The sequence below is a fragment of the Hydra viridissima genome, unplaced genomic scaffold (assembly GCF_058129835.1).
Source record: "Hydra viridissima isolate aposymbiotic clone 2 unplaced genomic scaffold, HvirCarnegie_v1 scaffold_23, whole genome shotgun sequence".
Taxonomy (NCBI): domain Eukaryota; kingdom Metazoa; phylum Cnidaria; class Hydrozoa; order Anthoathecata; family Hydridae; genus Hydra; species Hydra viridissima.
Window position 1 is genome coordinate 193,078 of NW_028324322.1, and position 26,789 is coordinate 219,866.

General features: G+C 30.9%; 4 protein-coding genes, 1 long non-coding RNA gene and 3 pseudogenes across 7 annotated transcripts; 1 reads left to right on the plus strand and 7 right to left on the minus strand.

The window, feature by feature from the left end:
* Window positions 1-6,121: 6,121 nt before the first annotated feature.
* On the minus strand, window positions 6,122-7,679 carry LOC149876235 (uncharacterized). Its single transcript, XM_090075619.1, has one exon. It carries the CDS (start codon window positions 7,371-7,373, stop codon window positions 6,279-6,281), a length of 1,095 nt encoding a protein of 364 aa, XP_089931745.1. The 5' UTR covers window positions 7,374-7,679; the 3' UTR covers window positions 6,122-6,278.
* Window positions 7,619-8,736, minus strand: LOC149876236 (uncharacterized; annotated as a pseudogene).
* Window positions 8,737-12,276: 3,540 nt separating this feature from the next.
* On the minus strand, window positions 12,277-13,547 carry LOC149876237 (uncharacterized; annotated as a pseudogene).
* A 1,756-nt stretch (window positions 13,548-15,303) lies between these two features.
* On the minus strand, window positions 15,304-17,444 carry LOC149876238 (uncharacterized). Its single transcript, XM_090075644.1, has 3 exons — window positions 17,284-17,444; window positions 15,708-17,166; window positions 15,304-15,564 (listed from the first exon to the last, which is right to left on the minus strand). The coding sequence occupies exons 2-3, from the start codon at window positions 15,750-15,752 to the stop codon at window positions 15,337-15,339; spliced, it is 273 nt and encodes a 90-aa protein (XP_089931770.1). The 5' UTR covers window positions 15,753-17,166; window positions 17,284-17,444; the 3' UTR covers window positions 15,304-15,336.
* Window positions 16,174-17,311, minus strand: LOC149876239 (uncharacterized; annotated as a pseudogene).
* Window positions 17,445-19,529: 2,085 nt separating the features above from the next.
* LOC145187976 (uncharacterized) lies at window positions 19,530-24,218 on the plus strand. 3 transcript variants are annotated; one of them, XR_016448845.1, is made up of 5 exons: window positions 19,530-20,174; window positions 20,762-20,884; window positions 21,953-21,999; window positions 22,124-22,363; window positions 23,670-24,218. It is a non-coding gene; the product is annotated as an uncharacterized LOC145187976 (long non-coding RNA). The 3 variants fall into 3 exon arrangements; XR_016448843.1 differs by having other exon boundaries at window positions 21,953-22,363; XR_016448844.1 differs by lacking the exons at window positions 21,953-21,999; window positions 22,124-22,363 and having other exon boundaries at window positions 19,533-20,174.
* LOC149876240 (uncharacterized) lies at window positions 20,484-21,955 on the minus strand. Its single transcript, XM_090075630.1, has 4 exons — window positions 21,751-21,955; window positions 21,093-21,651; window positions 20,751-20,848; window positions 20,484-20,586 (listed from the first exon to the last, which is right to left on the minus strand). Exons 1-4 carry the CDS (start codon window positions 21,865-21,867, stop codon window positions 20,551-20,553), a joined length of 810 nt encoding a protein of 269 aa, XP_089931756.1. The 5' UTR covers window positions 21,868-21,955; the 3' UTR covers window positions 20,484-20,550.
* Window positions 23,656-26,028, minus strand: LOC149876241 (putative cyclin-dependent kinase 8). The gene is made up of 2 exons (XM_090075629.1): window positions 24,896-26,028; window positions 23,656-24,836 (listed from the first exon to the last, which is right to left on the minus strand). The coding sequence occupies exon 2, from the start codon at window positions 24,541-24,543 to the stop codon at window positions 23,692-23,694; it is 852 nt and encodes a 283-aa protein (XP_089931755.1). The 5' UTR covers window positions 24,544-24,836; window positions 24,896-26,028; the 3' UTR covers window positions 23,656-23,691.
* Between the last annotated feature and the right edge of the window lie 761 nt (window positions 26,029-26,789).

Genomic DNA, 26,789 nt, shown 5'->3' on the forward strand with positions numbered 1-26,789 from the left:
TGAAAAAAACCTTGAGGAGTTTGAATACTTTCTTCATTTTTTTTCTTGACGAATTTGTTCTTTTCTTCTTAAACATGATTTTATGCAAGTTTACAAGCTCCTCAAGTAAATAATTTGAATAATTTTTTATAACTTTTCTAGCCTACATAATTGAGAGTGTTTCTTGACAAAATCTGTTTTGCCAACTTTTTGAAAAACGTATCCTTTAATAGGTACTAAAAGGTACTAAATACATAAACCCTAATATTTAATCAAACTTTTTTCTTTATCTATGAACTCAATTTCATCATCAATAACTAAAACTGAGGTGTGGGATTTTTAAACTAATTCATGTGAGCCAAAATATGATTTTCAAGGTCATATTCTACAAGAGTTGAGGTTTATCTTAGAGATTTTTTTATAAAACTTTTCTGGCCAACAACTTCCTAAAATTTTGGATAAAAAACTTCTGCGTCACAATTAAAATTTTCAATAAATGTCTTTAATAGATCGAATGAATGCTTTGCATCATCTTCTGAGAACATGTACTTTGAAAGCTCATCTTTGATACATGGAGGGTAGCAAAGATCGTTTTCAACAAGTTTAATGCTTTTTTTAATAAAAGTTAGGAACACGCACGCTTGACATCAGTTGTTGCATTTGTTTGCTTTGTTGAAGAATTGCTATTAGAGTGTTTTTATATGACGTTTGAGTCCTTTCTCTGATTAACATTTTTTCACACTCTACTGGCAATTAAAATTGTTTGAAATGGTTCTACTCTCAATTTCTGAATGAAGAGCATCGCTATCATTAAGAAAGTTATCGTTTTCGGAAAAAGTATTTAATTCTAGATCTAGTGTCTCATTCTAGATATAAGAGAATTAATTAACTATTTCTCTCCTAAGTTCACCATTTTTTAGATTTTAGTGCGTTAGTTAGTAGACTAGGCATGATAAAAAAGCTATTTTCAACATCAATTCGAACTTAAAACAATCAAATGTTGTGCAAGCGGATTAAATGGCCTGACTATCTTTTATTATGGCTATGGTAAAAGTGACCAATAAGAGCCATTCAACGCTCTGCTATGATTATTCAAAACTCCAAGTGAATTAACTTTAGGCTTTGTAACTGCATGGTTTCTATCGTTGTCTCAGCTTTTGGGATCAGCGTTAAAAAATATATACGATATTCCAGTAATCTCGAAACCTCAGAGGTTCTTTTAATGTAGAACTTCATGACAATGTTCCATTCTCATTGGATTCTCAACGCCGTTTTTGCTCTTTAGACAGATACCAAACATGCCACTGAAACCTCTTTAATACAAGTGCTGAAATCTTTACCTGTAATTCGCAAAGATTGCATTATAAATAAATTCATATAAATACAAAGAGTAAATTCAGTTGTTTATACAAATAACGCGTGCATACATCAAGTAACCTATTATTGATTGTTTGTAATGTTAATACAATGTATCACAACTTCAATTTTAATATGTGTTTTTGACTGTTTGTGTGCACTCACTGTGTTTTACTCTACATGTTTTTTCATATTCTAATATTTGTTAACCTTATATTTTATGATTTGTCAGGCATATGATTAAAAACTTATAAATCCTATTAAAACGTTCTTTTAGGTCTAAGAAAACAAGGAGTAATCAAAAAGATTTTTGCACTTTCCAAATGAGGTTTTTGGGCTTAGTTCCTTTATGGAAACAATATATAGTGATGATAATATTTTAAAACAAATACACTCTCAAAGAATAATGGATCAAAAGCAGTTAATATCATAAATTATCCACAAATTTATTACAAGAGTTCAAAAATACAATTAATTACATAATAATTGCGATCAAAAGTTAAATTTGCTTTACCTTTAGGTACAGCTCTCTTGGGTAGCAAAAGGAAATCAAAATAATCAAAAAATATAATTGCAGAAGGACCCCTCCTCTTTTTTGGTTAACAGAAGTTGGTTAGAGAAAATGTTCTATGGTGATTCTAATTGGAGTGGGTATAATAGTGCTATTAGTTCTAATAGTAGTTAACTAGTTTAAGATCTGAATCGTCTAGTCCTTGGAATTTTCATTCGGATTATCGTCGTGTTCCGGCTTCTGAATTAACTGATTATTAACCATCCAACTTTCGTTAACGAAACGATACAACCGATAATGAATGTTTTAGAGAAACCTTATATCGTTTCAAACGATAACGACCAATAGTTTTCTATTTAATCTTGTTTTGGTGACATAAAAAGCGGCGAAAAGCGATAATCGTTTATTTACACTTGATCAATTGTATCACTTTACAAGAAAAGTTTTTTGGTACTTCATACTTGAAAGATTTAAGTGAAATATTCAACATCCAACTTCAATTTGTAGCTTAAAATAACACAATATTCAAAATTTGAATACTAAAGTACCGTTTAATATTGAAGATTTTCAGGTGAATTAAAAACTTTTCTATGAATAAATAAAACATTGAAACAAGATGCAAAAATTAAGCCCAAACTAGTCGTAAGACCTAAGAAGCACCATTTTTAAAGAAGCTATATACAGTGGTTTTCATAAATTTAGACGAACTCATTATTGAGAATAGAAATTTTTAGTTTTTTTACTATAAAACAATAACGAAAAAAGATCTTGGTTTAGTTTTTTTTCTATTTATTAGATAAATACATACAAAATACAAAATTTAGAAAAATTTATAAAAAAATACAAATACTAACTAATAATTAGGTACAACTACATGGTATTAAAAAAATAAGGCAAAAAAATTATTCTAAAATTTAGACGCGCGATACATCAGGAGGCGTAATTTATGAACCAATCAATATTTATGTATCCGCCTTTTGCTTTAATACAACTAAGAACTCTACTAGGCATAGACTCAACAAGATTTTTGCACATCGCTTCTGGTACTCTATGCCAGGTCTCCTTAAGGACGTCCTTCAGCTGGCCTAGAGTGGAAATTTGAACCTCTGCCAATTCATGGTCAATCCAGGCCCAAATGTTTTCAATCGGGTTCAAATCAGGTGAGTATGGGGGCCACGGTATTTTCCTGATATTATTTTCGTTGAACCACTCCTTTGCATAGTATGCAGTATGTGCAGTAGCGCCATCTTGTTGAAGTTTCCATGTTTTATCATTCAGCATAAGCAAGTCAATTGATGGAGTTAGGTTGTTTTCCAGTACTTCTACTTATATTCTGGAGTTAATTCTTCCGGTGTATGTTTGGCACATACCAACACCTTTGTAATTGAAGCATGACCAGATTCCTATGGAGCCTCCTCCACTTTGTATTGTCGGTCTAATGTACCTGGCGTAATACTTTTTGTGAGCCCTTCTTTTGACTGTTATGTTAGATTTGCGATTGATAAGTTCAAAGTTACTCTCATCACTCCACATAATGTTTTTCCATTGTTCTATTGTCCAATACCTTCTTTCACGACACCATTTTATTCTCCTTTGTTTATCATATGGACGTAGGGGTGGTTTCTTCAAAGCAGAGTAGACTCTAATCTTATATTTGATAAGTATTCGGCGGACTGTGCTTTGAGAAATAGATGTATTTCGCGTTGTATTGAATTCTGTGGTCAATTCTTTGTAACTAACTCTTGGATTAGCTCTGACAGCTCTAAAAAGGGCACTACCGTCCTTTCTGGTGGTTGGCAAGGGTCTACCTGGCCTCGTTTTCTCGCTGGCATCACCAATGTGAAGAAAGTTTTGTTTCGTTGTCCGAACACATTTCTCAGAAACTCCAATTAACTTGGTGATTTCTCTAATACTTTTGGTTCCTTTTTTGATGTGAGCAATAATTTGCCATCTTTCATCTTGAGTGATACGTCTTTTGCCCATTTTTCGCGTCTTTTTAGTGCAAAACTAACTTAACTTTTGTTAATTTGTTATATAATGATTAGCTAATTCCAGGTAAGTCATATTTATATAAGGTTTTTTGACAAAATTAATTTAGGCCTATAAATGAGAAATATAGGAAACAAAACTACTAATTAACTATCAATTAGCAAGATATAAGACTTTTTTGGTTGTGCGTCTAAATTTATGAATAAAATAAAATCAAGCTTATCAATTAACTTTTTTGTGTTAATTGGTATAATATGAGTAATAAACATCCTGTAAAAAAAATTAAGGTACTCTATAACAGAGTTTCACTTCCTCTATTAAATTATATATCAAACATAGCAGTAGCAGTTTTATTTTATTTTTATTTTAAGTATTTTTTTTACATATATTTAAAAATAAAATAAGTCTGTCTAAATTTATGAAAAACACAGCAGAAACGACGAAGAATACATAAAATGCTTACCTACTAATAATTAGAATATTTAAAACATTTTCTTATAGCAATTTTTAAATAGTTCTTTTTATGAAATAATGTATAGGTATATTATAGGTACTATATCATAACTACATACAGACTTTCAGTTCCTGAAATCAGTTCGCTGACTTTCAAAAGCTGCAGATTAACTTCATCAAGTTCTTGCACATTATTATTATACGGTTTTTTAATGCTGTTGATGTGCGGATCGGAAGTGTACAGAAGAGTATGAAATGCATCCTCACTTGTAACTGATCCAGAGCATTTTCTGCCTTAATGAAGGCGAAATTTTTTGTAATTCATATTACGGGATTCTTGCACATCTTCTGAAAATTGACCAAAAGGAAGTACTGCGAAATGCTTTATGATATTTTCTCCGTGAATTAAGATTTTGTGTGCTGAAGATGGCATATAATACCATCCATAACTGGTCACATAGATTCGGGCAGTTTCTATAGTATAAGTGCCAAAGCTTTCAGCATTTATCATAACACCTAAGGAGAGAGCTTGCAGAATCATGTAAAATCGCTTAATTAAATTTTCACCACTCCAGTGATTTCAGCAGAGCAGCTTGCATTGTAAAAATATCTTTTAGCAGTATTACCATTATTGGTATTACCACTTACTTGTCTTGGTTTGTCAATGATCAACCCTAGCTCCTCACAAAAACGTATCGGTATTATTTAAGTCGACAAAAACGAACCGATGAAGGTGCCAGATTTTGCCAAACAACTTCGCCAGTTACTTTATCAACTAATTTGATAGACAACAAAGAACTAATAAAGAAACTTGCATCAGAAATAAATTTTGATTCCTCTGGAAGTTTCTGGTTGTACTGGCTTTGGTAAGAGAAATCATCACAGCTCCATTAGCTATATAAAAGTAAATATTTAAATTCAATACTGTACACGGAATCTATGGGAGTAATTCCATGTCAATTGAGCCAGAAAATGTCAAAAATGTCACCATACATCTCAGATTTTGCTGATTTTTATACAGTTGAGAGTACTTAGTAAAACAAGAAATTCTTGAAAATTTTAGCTTCTAGCTCCAAGAGGATCCTGAAATATGATCATTTTACTTTCAACTGATCTTGGCCAGGCCCCTCTTGTCCTCTCAGAATTATGGCCTTTGTTTAAAGGTTTCAAGTTACATAGCTTTAAAAATATTTGATATTTTGACTTAAAAATTTGTACCTGGCTATTTTCAGGGTTGAAAAATCCAATGAAATAATCAAAAATATAAAAAAATATTTTTAAGTACCTGTAATTATCAATTTAAATAAATTTAGGCAATTTTTTATATACCTGATTTTGATGCTCAAGAAACCCGCGTGGCCTTGATGATATCAAAAAAAAATATTTTACACATTATTCTAAATTTTAGGATCTTTCAGAAAACATAAGAATTTTGATCTGCAAGTATATGGATTTCCATATATGGATAACGGGATGCAGGCCCCACCTTTTTGTAGCGGAGTCTTGCAATACATTTTCCACTACCTTTCAGACTAGCTAGAGCTATGAAAATTTCTGTATTTATATAGTGTCAATAAACGAGCATTTTAAAATTAAAAAAAGGGCCTAAGACACTAGGGGAGGGGGCTGGGGGCAAGTGCCCCATTTTTTTGAGCAGAATTTTGAGATGTATTTTTCACTATCTTCCAGACAAGCTGCAGCTCGGAAACTTTAAGCATATGTGTAGTCCTCATGAACATGCGTTTAAGTTGTTTCAGGTCAGATGACCAGATGGTCCATGGGACTGGGGCACCTGGGACCATGCCCCACTTTTTTTCTCAAAAAAAATTTTTTTTTTTTTTTTTAAACACATAAATGTGTCTTAAATTTAAGATAAATTTGAAAATATTGTATTCAAAAATTTTGATTGCTTTATACTTGCACTGTTTTACTTCACCATTTACAAAATAAAATACAAAAAAAAGAAAGTCAAGATAATGTTAAGATTAGCTTAGATGCATCGACGGTCAAAGTATAAAAACGTCCATTTGTTGTTACAGGCATCAATGTTAATTTTCTGATCATTTCGAGAAATTTGAATACCAGAAATAGAAAAAATGCCTGTTAAATGAACATCTTCACTTGTTCGTTTAAAGCTAATAGTATCTACAAATTCTGGTTTAAATTGATGATAGCTCCTAGTTCCAGGAATTGTTCTACTTAGCTCAAAACCTGTTTTCAAAGTGGTGCGCAATTCTGTCAGTCTTTCTTTTTCAATCTTGAAAAAAATAATCCCTTTAATATTGTTAGTACAGCAGTCAAACATTTTATTACAATTCAATATCTGGCCATTTATGGGCCTTTGTAGACTTGCATTTGTAGTTAATCGTTTTACAGTGCCACCAATACCATCACATGGTGACTTACCATGACATGTAGCAAAAAATGTCCACTCTGCATCAATGTCAAAATCATTTTTATGGAGGCAGATATTGTAAAGGTTTTTGTGATTTTTATACTGTGCAGTACAACCATCAGAAAAATAAAGAATCTTTGAAATTTTAGGATGATATTCTTTTAAATAGTTAACTATTTGTGTTTGAACTTCATACACAAAACCAGTGTCATGCTCATTATCTTCTGACATGAAGCAAAACGATTTTTCTTCAAGTTGGTCATTTTCGTTTAATAAATAGAGGGCAACGGGGTGCAATGTGCATTGACTTTTGCACCAATGGTAACTTTGGATTTCATTTTGAATTACAAAAGTGAAGTTTTCTGAAAAGTCACCTAAGACAATACAGCAGTCTTTTGCTAAATTTTCCTTTTGTTGCTTTAGGTATCTTGCTTGACATTTTGCAATGTAGGAATGAGCTGTTAACTTGTTTATTGCCTCTGATAACATCAATTTGTATTCTTCCATTGTTGTTGTCTGATAGATCAATGTTGTTCTGTTTGTTTTCTGCCACTGATTGATTGACACCTCCTCGTCATTGTCAATTAGTTGTGCATCCAGAAACTTCTTTAAAGAAACTACACCTAGACAGTTCAGACATAGATGAACCATGCACTCGTTACTTGTCGCATCACAAACATCTTTTGTCATCAGATCTTTGTAAGTACATTTTATTTGTACTTACAAAGATCTGATGACAAAAAAGTATTGCATTTTGATGGAGGGTACATACACAAACAGAATGAGTGCCTGATGCTCCAGCAGTTATACACCATTTTGGTCTTAAACTGCAAAACTTAGAAAATCCAGTAACTTCTTGAGGATATTTAGTTTTAAAAGAAACGTAAAGTTCTTTAAGATTACATAAAATAAGGCGCTTTTACATGTGTTGTTTTCTACCAATACTTACGTAATGTTTTTTACCAGGCATTTGTCTAGTAAATTCGTCATCATGGTATACATTGTTGACTCTATTTAATGTTATTTCTGAAAATATTTTTCCTTTCTTAGTACCTGGAACTGAAAAAATCCCACTTATTTTCTTTAGTTTGCGCGCTTCTTTAATTTGGTATATAGTGACGTTGAAATATCTTGCAGCAAAATTTCTTAATAAAGACTCGGGTGTAAATGTTAACAACTGAATTTTAGTTTTTTGGTCAGAAACAACTAACTTTTCTTTTATTTCTGCTGTTAGTTTGTCTAGATCATCGCATTTACTTTTGTCAATAATTTTCGTATGAGGAATTTTATGTTTCAGTTCTTCTTCCCTAACATTATATACTTTTAAAATATGCTCTTCATACTTCAACAATGTTTTTATAACTTTTCTTTTAGCGACAGATAACCGTTGATGCTTTCGAATGCCATGAAGTTTTATGGGGATGCACCTATTGCTTCCAAACTAACATTTAACGCCTCTCGTGACTTTTCAGAAGTACCACATGAAATAGATTCTTCAAGTTCACAATTATCTTGTTCATGAAATTTACTGATTATAGCTTCAAAGCAGCTCCGACAAAGTTGATATCCAGGCACAACATTTGGAAAATTAGTTCTCAATTGTTTTTCCATGTCTAATGTTATTACATGACTCCCTGAAATGAAAAGAACAATTTGATTTTAGTAATTACCTATCAATATGAAAATTAATTGCACTTATTTCAATATATAATGCATAACCAGAATTTAATTTCATTTTTTAATTTTATTATTCAAAAAAGATTTTACAATAATTTTTTATCAAAAATATTTACCTTGATTGCTTTTCTTTTTGATTTATGCTTGTCCAATAAATTACAATATTTTGTGTGCTTCTTTAAAAGTGTGTACCAAAAATCTTTGCATGATGAAGGCAGATTGTTAAAATTTTATCATCTGTTTTTCCAGATCTCCAAATAAATTCTTCGTTGGCATCTTCTCTATAGCAATCAAATTTCTTTAAATCAATCTTTCTACAATAACTTAGTTTATGAGAAGTATCATTTAACTTTTTTCCAAAATCACATGAATCCATTCTTACTGTAACATTAAAAACAATTTGACATTAGTTTAAAATGAGAAACCAATAGTAATTAATTTAATGAAAGCAACTTAACCAATCACCATGGTAATACAAAGCTAAACAGTGATTGATTTCTTTTATCTTACTTTGACAAAAAGAAAGTTTCCTTTTCACAAAGTTTAATTATACTCAATTCTTTAATGTTAAAAATGTTAATGATGACTTTAATAGGTAACAAATTTCTTCTATACTAGTGTAATGACAGGATGTTTTTTGTTTCTGTTAACAAATTGCTGTTACCATTTTAGAATTAGCAAAATATATTAATCTTTTTTAATTCAAATTTTAAATTATACAAAATGAAATTCTGTTAAAACCATTACTTTAGACTGTTTTTAATGTTATACATGCAAATCAAAATTCTTATAAACATTAAGTTTCTTAAAACATTTTAAAAAAGATTATTGAACATAGAATGATCAAAACCAAATGGAGCAAATGTAAATCACAAAAATTTGAGAAGCAATGTTATCAAAGAAATGTTTAACGTTGTTAAAAATGAAAATCTAAAAAAAAAATTTGAAGACAATAGTTTTAAAGTTATCTTAAATAAGTTTAAAAAAAAAAAATTTTTTTTTGAGAAAAAAAGTGGGGCATGGTCCCAGGTGCCCCAGTCCCATGGACCATCTGGTCATCTGACCTGAAACAACTTAAACGCATGTTCATGAGGACTACACATATGCTTAAAGTTTCCGAGCTGCAGCTTGTCTGGAAGATAGTGAAAAATACATCTCAAGATTCTGCTCAAAAAAATGGGGCACATGCCCCCAGCCCCCTCCCCTAGTGTCTTAGGCCCTTTTTTTAATCTTAAAATGCTCGTTTATTGACACTATATAAATACAGAAATTTTCATAGCTCTAGCTAGTCTGAAAGGTAGTGGAAAATGTATTGCAAGACTCCGCTACAAAAAGGTGGGGCCTGCATCCCGTTATCCATATATGGAAATCCATATACTTGCAGATCAAAATTCTTATGTTTTCTGAAAGATCCTAAAATTTAGAATAATGTGTAAAATATTTTTTTTTGATATCATCAAGGCCACGCGGGTTTCTTGAGCATCAAAATCAGGTATATAAAAAATTGCCTAAATTTATTTAAATTGATAATTACAGGTACTTAAAAATATTTTTTTATATTTTTGATTATTTCATTGGATTTTTCAACCCTGAAAATAGCCAGGTACAAATTTTTAAGTCAAAATATCAAATATTTTTAAAGCTATGTAACTTGAAACCTTTAAACAAAGGCCATAATTCTGAGAGGACAAGAGGGGTCTGGCCAAGATCAGTTGAAAGTAAAATGATCATATTTCAGGATCCTCTTGGAGCTAGAAGCTAAAATTTTCAAGAATTTCTTGTTTTACCAAGTACTCTCAACTGTATAAAAATCAGCAAAATCTGAGATGCATGGTGACATGGCCTGGCTCAATTGACATGGAATTACCCATGGTCAAAATTCTAGCTACATTATGATCCAATAAATCTTGCAGTTCCAGAATTTTCGCATGTGTGTTTGTAATTTCTATTGCAGAAAATGCTGGATAACAGGTCTGTTTAATTTCTTGCATTTTATAATATGTTGGAAGTATGGAACAGTTTCGTTCATTTGTCACCTTCCTCATGTACAAATATTGTGCTTTTGTTAAATCTAAATCGATAAATACGCTGGTTGCTTCCTCATTCTTTAGCATATTTTTCTAGCTTACGTTTTCCATGAAACTCAATATTAAGTTTTTTTTTGTCTATATCAGCAATCCTTAATGATTCCCCATGTTTTGATTCTTCTTCTCCTATTGAACGCAACGCCTAAATGTATTTATTAAAGATGTGCTCGAATCCATATTCCTTAAGTAACATGGTACTTTTTCTTATTTTGGTGGATTCTGACGAATCTCCATAAGACACGCTCGGTCTTCCTCGTTTTTCAAAAGAAAAAGATAGGGTGGAGTTGGTAATCGCCTCTTCCGAGTTTGGTAAAGATACACAATATTCAGAATCCAACCAATCATTGTTCTTAGATAAAATAAAAAAGCTTTTTTTTTCTATGACACCTGTATCCATCGTTTATTAAAGGACGGAATAATGTGCTTTTGATTACAAGTAATGATGAAACACAAGTTGCCCTCATAAATTTGATAACTTCTTTTAAAATTGTTAACAGTGCCTCAACTGTCCTTGCTCCATTAATGTAGGAAAGTAATAATTAACATTTTGAAGACTTAAAAGTTTTCATTTTAACAAGTCACTGAAGTATTTTCATTCATTTATTTGTTCAAACAATTACTCCTAAACTTAATCATATAAATAAAATTGTTTAATTTTACTAAAGTCTCCATAAAATGAGCTTTTCAAAAATTTACAATACTTTATAATTATTCCTAGAAAGTTTTGTACAAAATTAACTTTTAAAGTGATGAAGCGAGCAGATTTGAACTAAACATCCACAAAAGTAGTATACAGTAGGGCTTCAAAAATTTTGTGAAAATAACTTTTTAGTCTCTTCAGATGGAAGGCTACCATCTACTTTTATCAACACTAAATTGTAAGATTTTCCTTCCAGGTAGGCATCAGCATTTAGTAACCTTTGGTTATTCACACTTGTATATTCAATAGCCGTCAAGCTAATATGTTTTCCACGTAAATCGTGAACTACTTCTTTTTTCATTTCGATTGCGAAATCACTAATATATTTTAAAATTGCTTTGTGATCCTATAGTGGATTAGGGTCTAGATTGATGAAAGATTTTCTAATGATTTGATAACTAGCCGCTGCATGAATGGTAAAGCCATCCTGGAATACATTGATGCCCTAGTCTCTTTTTCTACCAATTCTGTCATTTCTCTTTCCCTTTTTACAGGTAATAACGTATTTTTTTCTTCAATAATTGTCATTTTATCACGTTGAGACTTTAAGTGAGCTCTGAGCTCAGAAGTTGATCAGCCAGTACATTCAACAACTTTTTTACTTAAATTACATATGGCAGATTCTTGACCACCTTTTGTAAAGTCATCCCAAACTGAGAACGTTTTGGTCGACATATTTCTTTGTTATTGAATTAAAGATTAATCAGTCAAAAACATTTTTACAAACTAGACTGTTAATAAATATAGGGTAGACCTGGGCAAGTTGGCCCGCTTTTTTTTCTTTACTTCCTAACTTTTTCGTATTTCATATTTTATTTTGTTTCTTAATGGGAGAAGGTTGCTAAAACTATATACAAGCAAAAAGTGTATTATTAAAAGCTTATATTAGTTTGTGATTATTATTAAAATGCTATATTTAAGGAGATGATCCTTGGGCCAATGTGCCCCTTTTTTTGGGGTAAGTTAGTCCATGGGTTGGGGCAGATTGACCCTCAAAATAATTTCTAGTTCAATTTTAGGTAAGAAAGGTGCATACAGTGAAAACAATTATATATAAATGAACAATCGTTATTTTATCAAAGGATTTAATATGGTTACATACTATGGTTACATAATATTTGGTCACAGGTTAGTCACTGTGTTCATCTAATGGGACTAAAAGATCATTACAGTATAAAAGTTCAAAAAATAGACCCTTGAGTTCTTTTTCTACGCAAGTCATATGTGCCCACTGATGGCAGATTGAACACTGAATCCACTCTGCGTCAGGAAGACTGTTTGAGAAAGGTTTGAGGCATCTAAGACACAAAGCATCTTCGTTCTTATCTTCAATGTCATCTTTCTCATCTTTCTTGTTTGGTTTCTTTCTCTTAGTTTGACAAGATTGAATCATGATGGTTTTAGGATTATCTGGATCACCTACTTTGTTAGAGAATAGTTTTTTAGTATATGTTTTATTTTTTTGTTTCAAAACCCTTTCTTTTTTTTCTTTTAATGTCTTCTGTTCATGCTCCAAGGCTTTCTTAAAAGGGGTATCTGTTAATATAGCAGAAACTCGGTTCCGATTTTTAGGCCTATTTATTCTCTGTTTTCGAGGCTTAGCTTTTTCAAAAGGCCTTACTTCTTTAGGAGATGAAGAAAGTAAAGGGTTAGAAGTGGCACCTGGTATTTCATTAAATCTGGAAAATTTTCTTTCTTTGAAGTAGACAGAGAGGCAGTCGATTTATTGACATTTGTTTGTTTGGAAGTGTTGTAATCTGCAGTGGAGAAATCAACATCAAGATCTGATCTATCTGATGTATAAGACGGCAAAAAGTCAATTTCTGAAAAATTATCTCTGTTAAATGGATAAACTCCCGTTTATTTGGAAGCCGTTCATTATGGTCCTTGGAGTTGTAGCGTTAGGATTTGCGGTTCTTACTACACCAGTTACATCATAGATAGTCATAGGTCGTTTGTTTACAGTTATCCACGCATTGCACGCTGAGTTAATAAACTTTTTAAAAGGACCATAAACACTTCTATCCAATGGCTGTAGCTTATGGCTACAGTGTGCTTGAAAGGATAAAAGTCAGATCCCATTTTCTTTGCAAAAATCAAGAACTGGTGCATCAAGATGAGAGCTGTGGTTGTCAATCATATCTAGACAAGAACGGTTGTTTGAGCAACGTGTGTGAATGGCAAAATGTTTGATAAATTTTAAAAAAATTTTCTGTCATCCAGCCTGAGGAATGGGCTGATCCATCACAACCTATTGGTCCATCACGAATAAAGTAGAACTTAAAATTAACTCTTGGAAAGATAAAACATGGGGGCACACTATTGCCATTCGCATTAACCACCAAAGCCATAGTCACTAATGCTTCTCTTTCGGCATATGTTTATCGACCTATCTGGGGAAAGCCTCTGCGAGCGACGATACGGTTTGATCGTTGTACAGTTATGATTCCGGTCTCATCAATATTCCATATGTCTGCAGGGGTCACTTTCAACCTTGTCAAAATATTACTTAAGTTGTCAAAAAATATTTTATTATTATGCTGATTAAAGCCAGTGCAGCGGGTTAAACTTGTTGCTTAAGGAGAACAAATAGAAAGTTTTGGATGCCTTTTCAAAAATTCTTTAAACCATTCACACCCTACAATTAGTAACTCTTTCCATGATTGGGAAATGTTTCTGCTGCTGGCAAGAGCGTATGTACGCAAAGCGTCTCACCTCCTTAGGAGAAAGACCATAGTATAATATACTATGGTCTTTCTCCTAAGGAGGTCAGACGCTTTTTTTTTCAGGTATTTAACCTGATCAAGAAGACTTGCTTGAGCAATACCTTCTAAAAGCAAGTGACATATACTATTAGTATATGTCACTTGCTTTTAGAAGGTATTGCTCAAGCAAGTCTTCTTGATCAGGTTAAATACCTAAAAAGAAAGTAGAATTAGCCTACACTTTGCATAAATATTCTTTTTAACTATTCCAGTTGTGTTTTATATTGAACAATGTGTGCATGGATCTTTACTTATGTTATAGAAACAAACTATCAAATTCAAGTTAGAAATTAAACACAAAAATTATTATACCTGAAATTTTGTAGTGAAGCGAAACTTGTTCTAAGGTTTTCTGTTTGGTTTAGGAGGTTGTAGATCTCTTAGTGCAATAGTTACTTCATTAACTTCAGTAAGCTGAGGTGTTTAAAAGTAGCAACAATCTGGCATTCATTTTTATTATCCGAAAATTAAGGAATCACTGAGTTCTCATGAATCACCTTAGTTTGAACTGAAGCATTACTAGCAGAAGGTTATCCATTTTACTTAATGCAATACCTTCCTAAAGTCTTCCGTGATATTTTGACTTCTGTACTAACTTTTCTAGTTGATTTTTTTTATTCTGTAACTTGTATTACTGCAAGTAAAATTGTATCTTGCGACACTTTTCTTTGTTCTGAAAATATCGTTTCACACATATGTAAGATATACAGTACTCTGAATAAGTTTTACCCCACTTATTAAAACTCATGTTTTTTAAACAGATTTTGAATAATAGCTTCGGATTATTTTTTCATATTAAATAATGTCTAACTTCAAACAATACTAAACACTATTTTAACAAACAAAAGCAATATTTATCAAAATTTTACATAGATTTTTGTATTTAGATATCTAACATGTTTATTTTTATTGTATGCTAATCTGAACCCAATTTGTATCAGCTCGTTTGCTTTTAGTTTGCTCTTGCATTTTTGTTTATTTATTGTTGTGAAGGCGTCATATTAGATGATAGTACAGTTTACAAAGATATTTCATAGATGCTGTGTGTTTAATATTATTTTTTGTTTTTTTAAGAGCGAAATTTTTTTTTGTTTTGTTTTGTTTTTTTTCTTTTGTATTATTATTTTTATTGTTATTTAAGTAATAAAATGGGTAAAAACTTAATAAAATGGGTAAAAATAGAATAGAATGAGACGATCGAATTTTTTACTGCTCGAAGCTATTTAGAATCGAATTTGAACTTTCTTTGTTAGCATAGAATCATTTACAGTCGATTTTTTTAGGATCGAATTTTTTTAATTAAGTGATTAAAACTTGTTTCAGTCGAATAATATAAAACCACCATCTAGAACCGAATCTTCCAAAATCGAATCAGTTAAATAAATAAAAAATTTAATGTATGCAATAGTATATTAAATAGTACATTATATAAGCACATTTATAAAATCTGCTGTTGGTCCTCTGTATACTGGACAGTGATTAATAGAACTACTTTGAATAGCTTCAGCACATCGCTGGCATAGGCAAAGATGGCGGCAAGGAAAAACAACAACTTGAAGATTGTTGAAGAGACAAACTTTGCAGACATTTTCAATTGGTCTTTCCACCACAGCAGCTTGTCCATTTGATTGAAATTCATCAACAGTTTGTTCCTAAAAAAAAGTGTAAATATAAAACGTCTAACTAGTAGATGGTCTTAACAGATGTCAAAAACAACAACAACAAACCCCTAACATGAATACAATGCAGTAAATACTTTTTGTTTATTGTTAAAAATTTTAACTAATTATCTAACCTGTTCAATGATTTCTTGAACTTCCATATCACTTGGCATTTTCATATCGTTGCAGAGGAATGATGCAGCTTCAAGAAATTTGGTTGCAGTCCATTCAAAACTTGCAAGCTTTTCTTTGTACCCACGAAGGCGCTCATGCTACTTTTGACAATCTTGACGCAGATTTCTTCTAGGTTGGGAACCATTTTGGATCTGGAGCATCTCAACTTCCATTGAATAGACAATCTATTTAAAATTGATATTTTAAAGATAGTTTTAAGGATAGGACCTCAACTGCTAAATCAAAACACTAAAGTGCTATTATATAAAGACTTAAATTTTGTTGAAGCTCATCCAAGAAACGCCAAAACCTAGGGTGTGCCGTCATTGAACGATTCGTCTTGGAGTGTAAGGATTCAGACACGTTGTTAGTACGATGACGCAGGCCATGAACAGAAAACATCTCGGGAGATTTTCGGAGCATCCACTACCTTTCGTAATACTGAACAAACTTTTTCATTTTTTCTTTAACAGCAATGTCACTGTGATGGTTAGCTTCAGCTTTAAGTTTTTCAACTTCAGGCCTTACTAAATTAGGTGGTAGCAAGCACATGAAAATAAACTTACGAAACCATTTTCTGATGAATGGGTCATTATTCCTTGTGTATTCCACCTACAAACCAATGGCTTTAATCTTTTTGAGAATTGCCTGGGCATAATGAAATCTGCAACCGGTTACTCTTATGTTTGGAAAAACAGCTTTGGCAGAGTTATTGATGGCAGTTTCATAGTCAGCCATCACAGTCTGTGGCACTTAAGTTGGAGAAAGTTCGCGAAGCTTTTTAAAAACACATAGGTAGAGACCTTCTTTTCGCACAGTCATTAAGACATGCAGAACAGGCACGATCATTGTTCCTAACTCCAGTGAAATATTGAACAGCTGAATTATAGCTTAAAAATGATTTACCTGACAAATATGTCAGCAATGTTGAAGAACAAAAGAACAAAGCTAGTTGATCCTCAAACTCTGCAAGGCCTTTGTAGATGTTAGAAAATGGATTGGGCTGCAACATGTTTAGAACTGCTTCATTTGGAGATTTAGGGTTTGTGTTGTAGCGACTTCTTCGTGCACTCTGTAGAACTTGTTCACACTTTCTGAAGGTAAGTGCAGCCTTAACACATTCATTTGAAGACTGGATGACATTGTTGAAGGTAGCTGTGTATTTGAAGCCATGTCTCGCATTTTCTCAAGAACTGGAAGATGATCAAAAGTTTGGGCCTTAGTTCCACAAATGTGACCATGTATTGTCAAGCAAATTAGTTAACAAAACTATTTTTGCACTTCCGTCACAAAGTTGACGGTGCTTACATTAAGATACACAAAACCATTGTTTTCCTTATTTTTGATGTAGCCAAAGTCCCTGCAACATGCACAAATGTTTTCCGTTTGTCACCTTCAATATTTTTGTATTCCATTTTGCTATTTTAAATTTAAACAAAACTTGATATATTTTCACATGCATTCGTTGGATTTTACGATGTTTACATGAAGTTTTGCAACAACAAAAAATATATTATTTTTGAAAATAATAAAAACCTTTTTTTTTGAAAGGATCATGTACACTTTAACCTTTAACACAAAAACCAGTTTGAAAAAATTATGCCATATTTGAACTGCATCACAAATGCATTAAAATTACAGTTGTAAAAAAATTCGCTTGTAAAAAAACTCGATGCTTAACTAATCGGCTGTGAAAAGTAATTAAGTTTTAAAATTACAAATTCGATTGTAAAAAAATCGATTGTACAAATTCGACCGTAAAAAACTCGATGCTAATTTATTCGGTTGTGAAAAGTAATTGGGTTTTCTTAAAGTTTTTTTAGTTTCATTAAACTTTTAATGATATTCGATCATCTCGTTCTATGTTCAAGAAATTCGATTCTAGAAATTAGTTAAATCTTTTTCGATTCTAAGCAGTTTTTACACAATTCGGTTCAAGAACATTTTCACAAATTCGGTTCTGGCATTGAACGCCAAAAATTATCGTGCTTTACGAAGAAGGTTATTCTCAACGACAAATTGTCCAAAAATTAAAAACACGGGATCTCTTGAGGATAAAGTTCGAAGTGGAAGACCTCCAAAGCTTACAAAACATGACATAAAGTATTTTAAAAATAAGTCTCTGCGAAATTGGAAAAAAACCTCCAGTGAACTAGCCCAAGACATTCAGGCTGCGACTGGGACAAGTGTTTCCACATCTTAAATTCGACGACGTTTGCTAAAACCTGGATTAAGAGGGTGTGTTACAGTTCGAAAGCCTTTACAACGTCGTGGCAATAAAGAAAAAAGACATAAATATGCAAAACAGCATAATAATTGGACGCAAGGAATGTTAAACCGTGTACTATACACAGATGAATTAAAATTTGAATTGTTCAGTAGCAGAAGACGACAGTATGTAAGAAGAAGGGAAGGAGAGGCTTATCGCCCTGATTGTCTACATCCAACAATCAAGCATTGGTGAGGTTCTGTTTTAGTTTGGGGTTGTATTTCATCATCTGGAGTAGGTTATTTAATCAGAATTGATGGCTAACTGACAGGAGAACAGTATAAAGAAATTTTAAGACATCATGCAATACCATCTGGCATAAGACTAATTGGTAATAATTTCATTCTACAGCAAGACAATGATCCCAAACATAGTTCCTGAATGGCCAAAAAATATTTACAGAACATCTGTGAGGAGGGAGTTCTCGAAGTAATGAACTGGCCTCCTCAAAGTCCAGATTTGAACATTATTGAATGTGTTTGGGATTATTTGGATAAAAAAAAGACTGAATATAACCCCAGAAATGTCGAAGAATGTTATCGAATATTAAAAAGAGAGTGGGACAATATTCCACAAAACTTATTATAAATTATTATTCCAATAAACTTATTATAATCAAAAATAATTATAAACTTATGGTGGGCTAAAACTTATTCACAGTACTGTATATACTGTATATGTAAGATATATATCAAAGTTATACATACAAACATACATACATACATACATACATACATACATACATACATACATACATACATACATACATACATACATACATACATACATACATACATACATACATACATACATACATACATACATACATACATACATACATACATACATACATACATACATACATACATACATACATACATACATACATACATACATACATACATACATACATACATACATACATACATACATACATACATACATACATACATACATACATACATACATACATACATACATACATACATAGGAACATATATCGTTAAGGGCGACCACCTCTTTATCCATTACAAACGGATCCAATTTTATTTTTTTTTTGTTCACTAAAAGAGTTTTAATTTCCCTAATCTTGAATTAAAATGTATAATTATACTTAAATACACTCGAATGAGGGATTTCTAAGGACTTTATTTGAAATTTGCCCGGAAGCGTTTAAACAGTGAAATCAAATATTTGTATATATCGAAAAGTTAGTATAAGCGGATCCAACTTTACACGATACTGATTCGAAAGCTTCTATTATATTATATACTGAATACTGAGAAAACCATATCCACATCTTCATCACTGTTGTTGATTTATGCCGCGGTTTGTAGTTTTACTGCTAAGCGCGTCTGGATGCGATTAGTGGAGGTTTTTAAAAGCAAACATTTTTTTTACTTATAAAAGAAGAGAGAAAAACTGTTTATAAACAGAAAGAACGAGGAAAGTGCGAAAATTATTATATACAAATTAGTTTTTCTTTTTCTTGTTTAATTGACCTTAAAAAAAATTGAAAAACATAAAAGAAACATCTTGGAGTTATAATTGATAATGCGAAATACATCACAGCATACAACTAAATTAAAACGAAATGAAGACTTGTTGCCTTCATCATAATCCGTAAGAATAAAGCTCAAAGTCGTTAAATGGGAATTACTCTACTATTATTTTTTTTTTGTTCTCTCGAGAACTTTTATACCTTTTTTTGAAAGTTTAACCCCACTTTTTCTTTCTTGTTTCTGTGTAAAACATCAATTTGCGTTGCAAACTTTGTTTCAAGTCAAAGAACTAATTCCGTTAAAAAATTGGCGAGTATAATCATTTTGATGGGATTTTTAAATTTTTCAACTTTAAATAAGACTACTTTATGTTGGTCAAAAATTAATATTGATTGATTTTCTTGTATTTTCAACAACGATCTTCCTCATCTTGCAATAAAGGGAAAAAAGACGGGAGGGGGTGTGAATATGCAGTAGCGCGTCATTAAATAGAAAGGTTAGCTAAGGATGGCGAAGGAAAAGTTTTTAAAATAAAATTTTTACAGCAATAGTAAATGTAAATGTTAAAATATATAAAAAAGAAATCTAGTAAATATTTAAAAGAATTATGCTCCAGCTTCTTCATATTCTGTAATTTTACTTTTTCTAAAGGAAAAGTATGTCTTATTTTTTAAACATTATATATATATATATATATATATATATATATATATATATATATATATATATATATATATATATATATATATATATATATATATATATATATATATATATATATATATATATATCTATGATTATCATATAATCATTCAAATCACATATGCAGGTTATATGAATCAAATTTTATTGAGGAAACAGAATTTTACCTAGAATTCTTTATCTTCTTAAATTCACTGTTGAATTTATCCCTAACGTTTTCTAATCCTCTCAACTTATGATGAGGAAATTTGCTTAAAACATTCAAGAAATTGTGATGCTGGGGTCTTTTATTAGAAATAAAGTATGCTTTGAATGCTAATTTCAATTCTTTCATTTCTTCTGTTGACCACTTACTCCATGTTTTTTCTAAATAAAATTTAGTAAATAATTTTCTTTTCTTTTTTGAAAAATATGTGTGTGTGTGTGTGTGTGCACATATATATTTTTATATTGATATATACTATAAAGAAAAATGTACAAAAATTAATATTTTAGTTTGTAATTTTCTCTGTAATTTAATATTTTGTTACCCTTTTACTAGAAACACCATTTTCATCATCTGCAATGGCAATATCAGAATTTTCTTTCTGTTTATGTTTGATTTCTTTGGTTTGCTTTGTTCTTTCATCTGAAATAAAGTTTGCAATCACAGCTACAGATACAGGTACTGAGTTTATTTATTTTCAAAATTAGTTAATCTGGTTAAGTATTAGTGTTTGCCATATAAGATTTTAGTATAAATTCTGTGTTGTAATTCTTAAAATGATTAATGCATTGATTATAGTTTGATTTCAATGTTACTCGTTAAATCCTAGTGTAGTTATAATCTCAGTTTTTTTGTTTAAAAACTTCATTTATTATAAATTACTAACCTTCAGTTGGCTTAACTACTGTTACAGAATTGATACCTTCAACTTCATAATCACTTTTGTCATCATCTAAAACATTGTCTATTTTTTTGTTTTTTAATTTCTTTCCCTTATCTACTGCTGTTAAAATTTTTGCCACTTTTGTCAATTCTATATGACTATCTTCTTTGCGGTACCATGCAAAATGAACATTATGAGTATGCCCCATATGGTTTGTAAGCCATGTTAGTTCAGCCTGTGACATGTCTAGGAGCTGCAGCATAGTTGCAAGGAGCTTACGAGTTCTTGTAGGTGTGATTAGTTTTGGTTGCTTTAATAATGGTATCTTCTTTGTTAAAGCTTGTAAGGTGTCCCATCCCCAGTAATAAAGATCGCTTAAGCCACTTGCAAATACATATAAGTTGTCGTTCAATATGTTTGCAGCTGTGTGATATTTAACTAACAGGCTTATCGCTGAAACTGACTCATCTGTAAATAGAATTGGTACTAAAGCAGATTTGCCCTTTTTTTTCTTTCCTTCAACGTAGCATAATTTAAGGTGACATGCTAGTTTCCGCTCTACCTAGATTATCAGATTATACTAGTTTAAACCAAAATTAAATAATTTCACATCAGTTAGCCCATACAGTTTTAAAATAAAAAGTAATTTAAAAAAAACTACCTCATCTTCAATTTGGTCAATATAATTTCGACGTTTCCATCTGTCATCTTCTACTCCTTCCCAATCTGAAAGTTTTAGTTTAGAAACCTCCCCTCCTCGTCGTGCATTGAAACTCATCCAGCGTGCAAGTGTGAGTTTTTGTAAATATCTGTATTCTTTAACAACAAATTTTTCACAATTTTTTTTCTATTTCATTGACTAGAAAGGATCTAAAGATAACAACATCATCTTCAAGAGGAAGTTTCTCAGGTGCTTTAGCCTTTTTACACTTATAGGTTGCCCTTGCATTATTTGCAAGTATGAGCCACTCTGATTCATATAGTTCTAAAAAATTTCTACACTTTTCTGTCCTTATGCTATTATTTTCTTTTAGCAACACAGCACAGACAATTAAAACTAGGTTGTGAAGTGAAAAACCAAGCTTGCAAAAAGTATTAGGATTGTCAATATCTCTTGGGCCTCTGTACCCTGTTAAAAATTTTGCTGAACTTACTATTTTGTCAAAGTTTTCACTCAACACCATATCTTCAGCTCTAGCATTGGAATTATTTGATTGTTTTCTAAATTCAATCAAAAGTTTTGCCAAGCAACGAAGGGAACCTCAAATATCATGGTATCTGTTTTTTTCTTTCTTTTGAAGCAAAAGATATCCCTCTTTGAACATTAGAGCGTGTTCGTTTCTCAGCTGTTGCACTCAGTTTAATCTATAAGGTTTTTGATAAAAATTGCAATAAAAATTTTTTTTAGTTGATTATTGTCAGATAAATAGTTTGGTAAAAGTATGTGAGTAAAAAGAAAAATTTCACAACAAATGTAAAGAAAAACTATTAGTATATACCTTGTTGTTCAAATTTAACCTTAAAACCTGGGCATTCTCTTGATTTTCTGTGTTATTGGGATAACATTGTCCCATAACCAGACTTTCAAGGAGAAGGCCCTGGGAATTAGGTTCATTTAACCATTGTGAGTTTTCTTTAAACCCTATACTATTTTCTTCAGGTTGGGTTTCTTTGATTTTACAAGAAAACTTATTAACTGTGAAGTCCGTAAATTCAATATTCTAGCAAGATATAAGCAATATACCATTAAAAACTGTATAAAATGTGAAAACTTTACAAATCATAAATAAATAAAAATGCAAATTTGATTGTTTAATAAATTTAAAAAGTTTAAGAAAATTTAAAAAGTTGTTAGTTTTTTTTTTTCTTTACCTTCTTGAGCTCACTACATGATTGCAAATTAGTCCCTAGAACATTGTCCTTGTTAAAGTTATCAATTAAATTATCTTTAAAAAAAACACTTTCAAGGAGCTTGTCCTGGGAACTAGTTGCTAGGTCAAGTTTCTTATTATGTGTTTCTGATTCTTCAAATGAGGTTATTTTGTTTTTCTCAGCCTCTTCACTTGTAAAAGAATTCTTGCAATTTAATGTCATCTTGGATACTCCATCGTTGGATACTCCATCATACATTAACAATTCTTGGTTCTAATAAGAACGAAATTTTCAAAAAGGTTTTTTGGAGTCTCACTATTGTCTTAGTAAATAGTTACACGTTTTTCAAATGTATGACAGTAATTCAAAATTTTGAAAACACAAAATTGTTTTTAGTAATAAAAAAAGTTTTGAAATTTTGGATTTAACTTATTTTACCTGAGAATTTGGTTGCAATTTTTCAATTTCCAATATCACAGCTTCCTTTTGCTTGGATGACAAGGTGTTCTCCATGGATTCAATAAACTGCAAATAAAATATTGCTTAGGAGTTAAAACCGAAAAAATTTGCACAAAAAAACTTTTTTTTTAACTTTATTAAGAATAAATTTAAAAAATGTATTTTCATTTTATTCGGAATAAATTTACTTTTACGGACATATGTTACGTTAATAATTAGTATATTGTTCAGTAACCCTTTCTAATTCAGGTCGTTCCGATGGTTCTCCGCTCTATGCAGAATGAATAAATGAAATTGTAATTGTTGCATCTATTGATTTTGTTTGGTAGAGATTTTTTACATCATCCAATATTGGTCTGATGCCTTTGCATAAAGCTTCAGTTAGTAAGTGATCCTTTAAAGATGGAAGTACGTTTTGCCAAGGTGATGACAGATCTGATAAAATTTCGTAAGCAGAAATAGCCCAAGAAAATATATCGGTTTTCTTCGATGGAGTTTTTACGTAACCAAAACAGATTTCTGGTGCAGTATACGATAAAGTCATTCCTTTTGTCGGAAAAGAAGTTGCGGTTGCAGTTATAGTTTCTTTTAGGAGCAACATTCCATCAAAATCAGCTACCTTAACTGATATTTCATTTAAACTTCCGAATACAAGTAAGTTGCTCGGTTTAAAGTCACGATGGACAACTCCATTGTTGTGTAAATAAATCAATCCTTTGGTGGCTTGGAATATATAGTTTAATCTCTCTTTAAAGTTGAAATAAGTATTGTCATTAAATATTGATAAAAGTGATGACAGGTTGTGTACTTTTTCCCCGTCGACATTAACGCGGCAATATTCAAAGAGTAGCGCTGACGGTTTTGTACTAAAACCGCAGAACTTTACTACGTTATCATTTTCCAGTTTTCTTAATACATGAGCGATATCCATGATCTTTTTTTTTGAAACTTGCCTCTTAAACGCTTTCACAGCAACTGTATTTTTTCTTAAATTGTGAATGTATACGATTGCGGATATGCCTTCGCCTACTATCATTGATGGATTTAATGGCAAATCGTATACATTAAGATGAGCTATTTCTTCTTCCAGTTTTTTTATTGACAAAGGTAAAAATGATACCATGTTTAGCTGTAAATTAGAGTAAAGTGATATTATAAGTTCTTAAAAATCTTAAATTTTTTTAAAATCTCGAAAATATGTTTAGAAACTATTATCGTTTAGTAAATATAGTTATTTTTAAAAACGAGTTTCGTACAGAAAATATTTATACATAATAAATTAAAATATCTAAAAACTCCTCAACTCTATCTTTTTACTATTTTTACGAATCTGTATAAAATGAATGTGGCCAACTATTTATTTATGCTCTATGACGATTTATTTTATTTTGTAAAGTTCGTTTTAAAAAACCACCGCTAATATGACGTTTCTGCTTCTTTCGCAGAAACGTCATATTAGCGGTGGTTCGCCCAACTTTATTGGTTCGCCCAAAAATAACTAAATCAAGAATACGGTTGTGATTAAGTCGATAATTACTTCGATGAGTGGCAAAGCCAAAAAGCATAATTATCAAATTTCGCTAAAACTTCACTCGTTGTTAACTAACTTAAAAATAACAAAACTGTATTGTAATGAATTCGTGAAATTATCAATATATTAAGAACTGTAATATTTGTTACAAAATGAGCTTACAGAAATTCTAAAGTTTCCTTATTTTTGTGAAACATCTTTCAATTAATGCCTGTAATCAATAATGGTATAATATCTTACCTGGGTAATATTTTCGTCTTTGATTTAAAAATAATGAAGATTCAATTTCATAGGGTTACAAACCGATTAAAGAAGAAAAAAAAAATTTTTTTTTTATATATTGCTGTTTTTCGTTTTGAAACGGTTCTAAAACGCTTAGTATGTCACGTTTCGAATTTTCTAATCTTAAGAATAAAATAGCTTGCATTGCGTTTTTAAACCCGTTTGCAACGCGTTGGAAACCCATTTTATACAATTCGTAAATTTAGATTATAACAATAATGATAAATAGATAATATATTATAATAATAAAATAGATAATATATAATAGTTAGATAGCAACGATAAAAATGGCAATAAATCGTAATTTAGATAATAACGGATAATTTGGATAAAACATAATAAAAATTCTTATAAAGAATAATGTTACAATACTCAGTTCACAGCAAATAATGATTTACTAATAAAATACAAGAATATCATTAGAAATAAATTAATCACAATATAAAATTAGAGTTTCACAAAATTTATATTGTAACAGTTAAATCAGAATTTTTATTTTAAAAATTTTTAGGTAAAATAAATAATATATTCACAAAGAAAAATATATTAAGGTTAAAGAATGATATTAACCAGAACTATTCAGGAAGAAATGGTGAAGTCCCTTAAAAACAGATTCTTGGGCTTACGGATAAAACCTGTTGTTAGGACGTTCGGGAGGGTATTCCAAAAAATATAGTTATAAGTGACTGACCTTAGGTTATCTCGACACGTTGTCATATTATTAAAACAGTTCTGAAAAAAGGTTGGAAGGATATCGTGTATTTGTTCCCAGATAGATGGACAATTTAAAAACTGATTTAAGTTAAAAAGGGAAAAACTTAGGATGTCATTACGAAAATTATTGTGCATAAATTCGTACTGCCCTATTTTGAAATGCAACGGTTTTAGAAAAGCATGCGGTTTTAGAATTTCCCAAACTTGACAAACATATTGTAAATGGGATGAGTGTTATATGAATAGTAACGTTTTATATTTAACTTTAAGTCGATCTTATGCTAACATTCCGTTGGCTTAATTTGAGAATAAGATCATTTAAGTGTGTTTTGAATGAAAATTTCTCACCTATCACAACACCGAGTTATATCACTAGATAAAGTTTTTCAGCCATTTATTCTAAAGTTCATGTTTTTAGGAGAAATAAAATATAGTTTTCGTAATAAAGTTAGTATGTTACATTTTAAATATTAAATTTCCATAAAAAAAGATCAGTAATACAGTTAGTTAATCTTTGGTATTAAGAGAAAAAAATCCTATAAAGAACAGCTAGTATAGGCCAAGGACGGGCACACATGAGAGCTGCATTCCTTTTTTTCATGTTACAATTAGTCGCACCATAATTACAGTTAATTGCATCAAGTCCCTCATATTTAAGAAAATATAGTTAAGAGAAAGAAACTACAAAATAGTTGTTTTAAAAATGTTACTATAAAATTTAGAAAGTTGTATTTGATAAAAAATATAACATTTATTTGCTGATGGTGCCCAGCAGTGTAAATGCGCGCGGACTTTTTATTTTATTTAAATATTTTTTTGTTTTAACCTAAATTAAAATAACA

Coding starts and splice junctions, on each gene's coding strand:
- LOC149876235 (XM_090075619.1), bottom strand. CDS start 7,373: ATGACAAAAGATGTTTGTGATGCGACAAGTAACGAGTGCATGGTTCAT.
- LOC149876238 (XM_090075644.1), bottom strand. CDS start 15,752: ATGAAAATGCCAAGTGATATGGAAGTTCAAGAAATCATTGAACAG. Junction 15,565..15,707: donor TTCAAGAAATCATTGAACAG/GTTAGATAATTA, acceptor ACTTTTTTTTAG/GAACAAACTGTTGATGAATT.
- LOC149876240 (XM_090075630.1), bottom strand. CDS start 21,867: ATGAGTTTCAATGCACGACGAGGAGGGGAGGTTTCTAAACTAAAACTT. Junction 21,652..21,750: donor TTGACCAAATTGAAGATGAG/GTAGTTTTTTTT, acceptor CTGATAATCTAG/GTAGAGCGGAAACTAGCATG. Junction 20,849..21,092: donor AGTAGTTAAGCCAACTGAAG/GTTAGTAATTTA, acceptor ACTTTATTTCAG/ATGAAAGAACAAAGCAAACC.
- LOC149876241 (XM_090075629.1), bottom strand. CDS start 24,543: ATGGTATCATTTTTACCTTTGTCAATAAAAAAACTGGAAGAAGAAATA.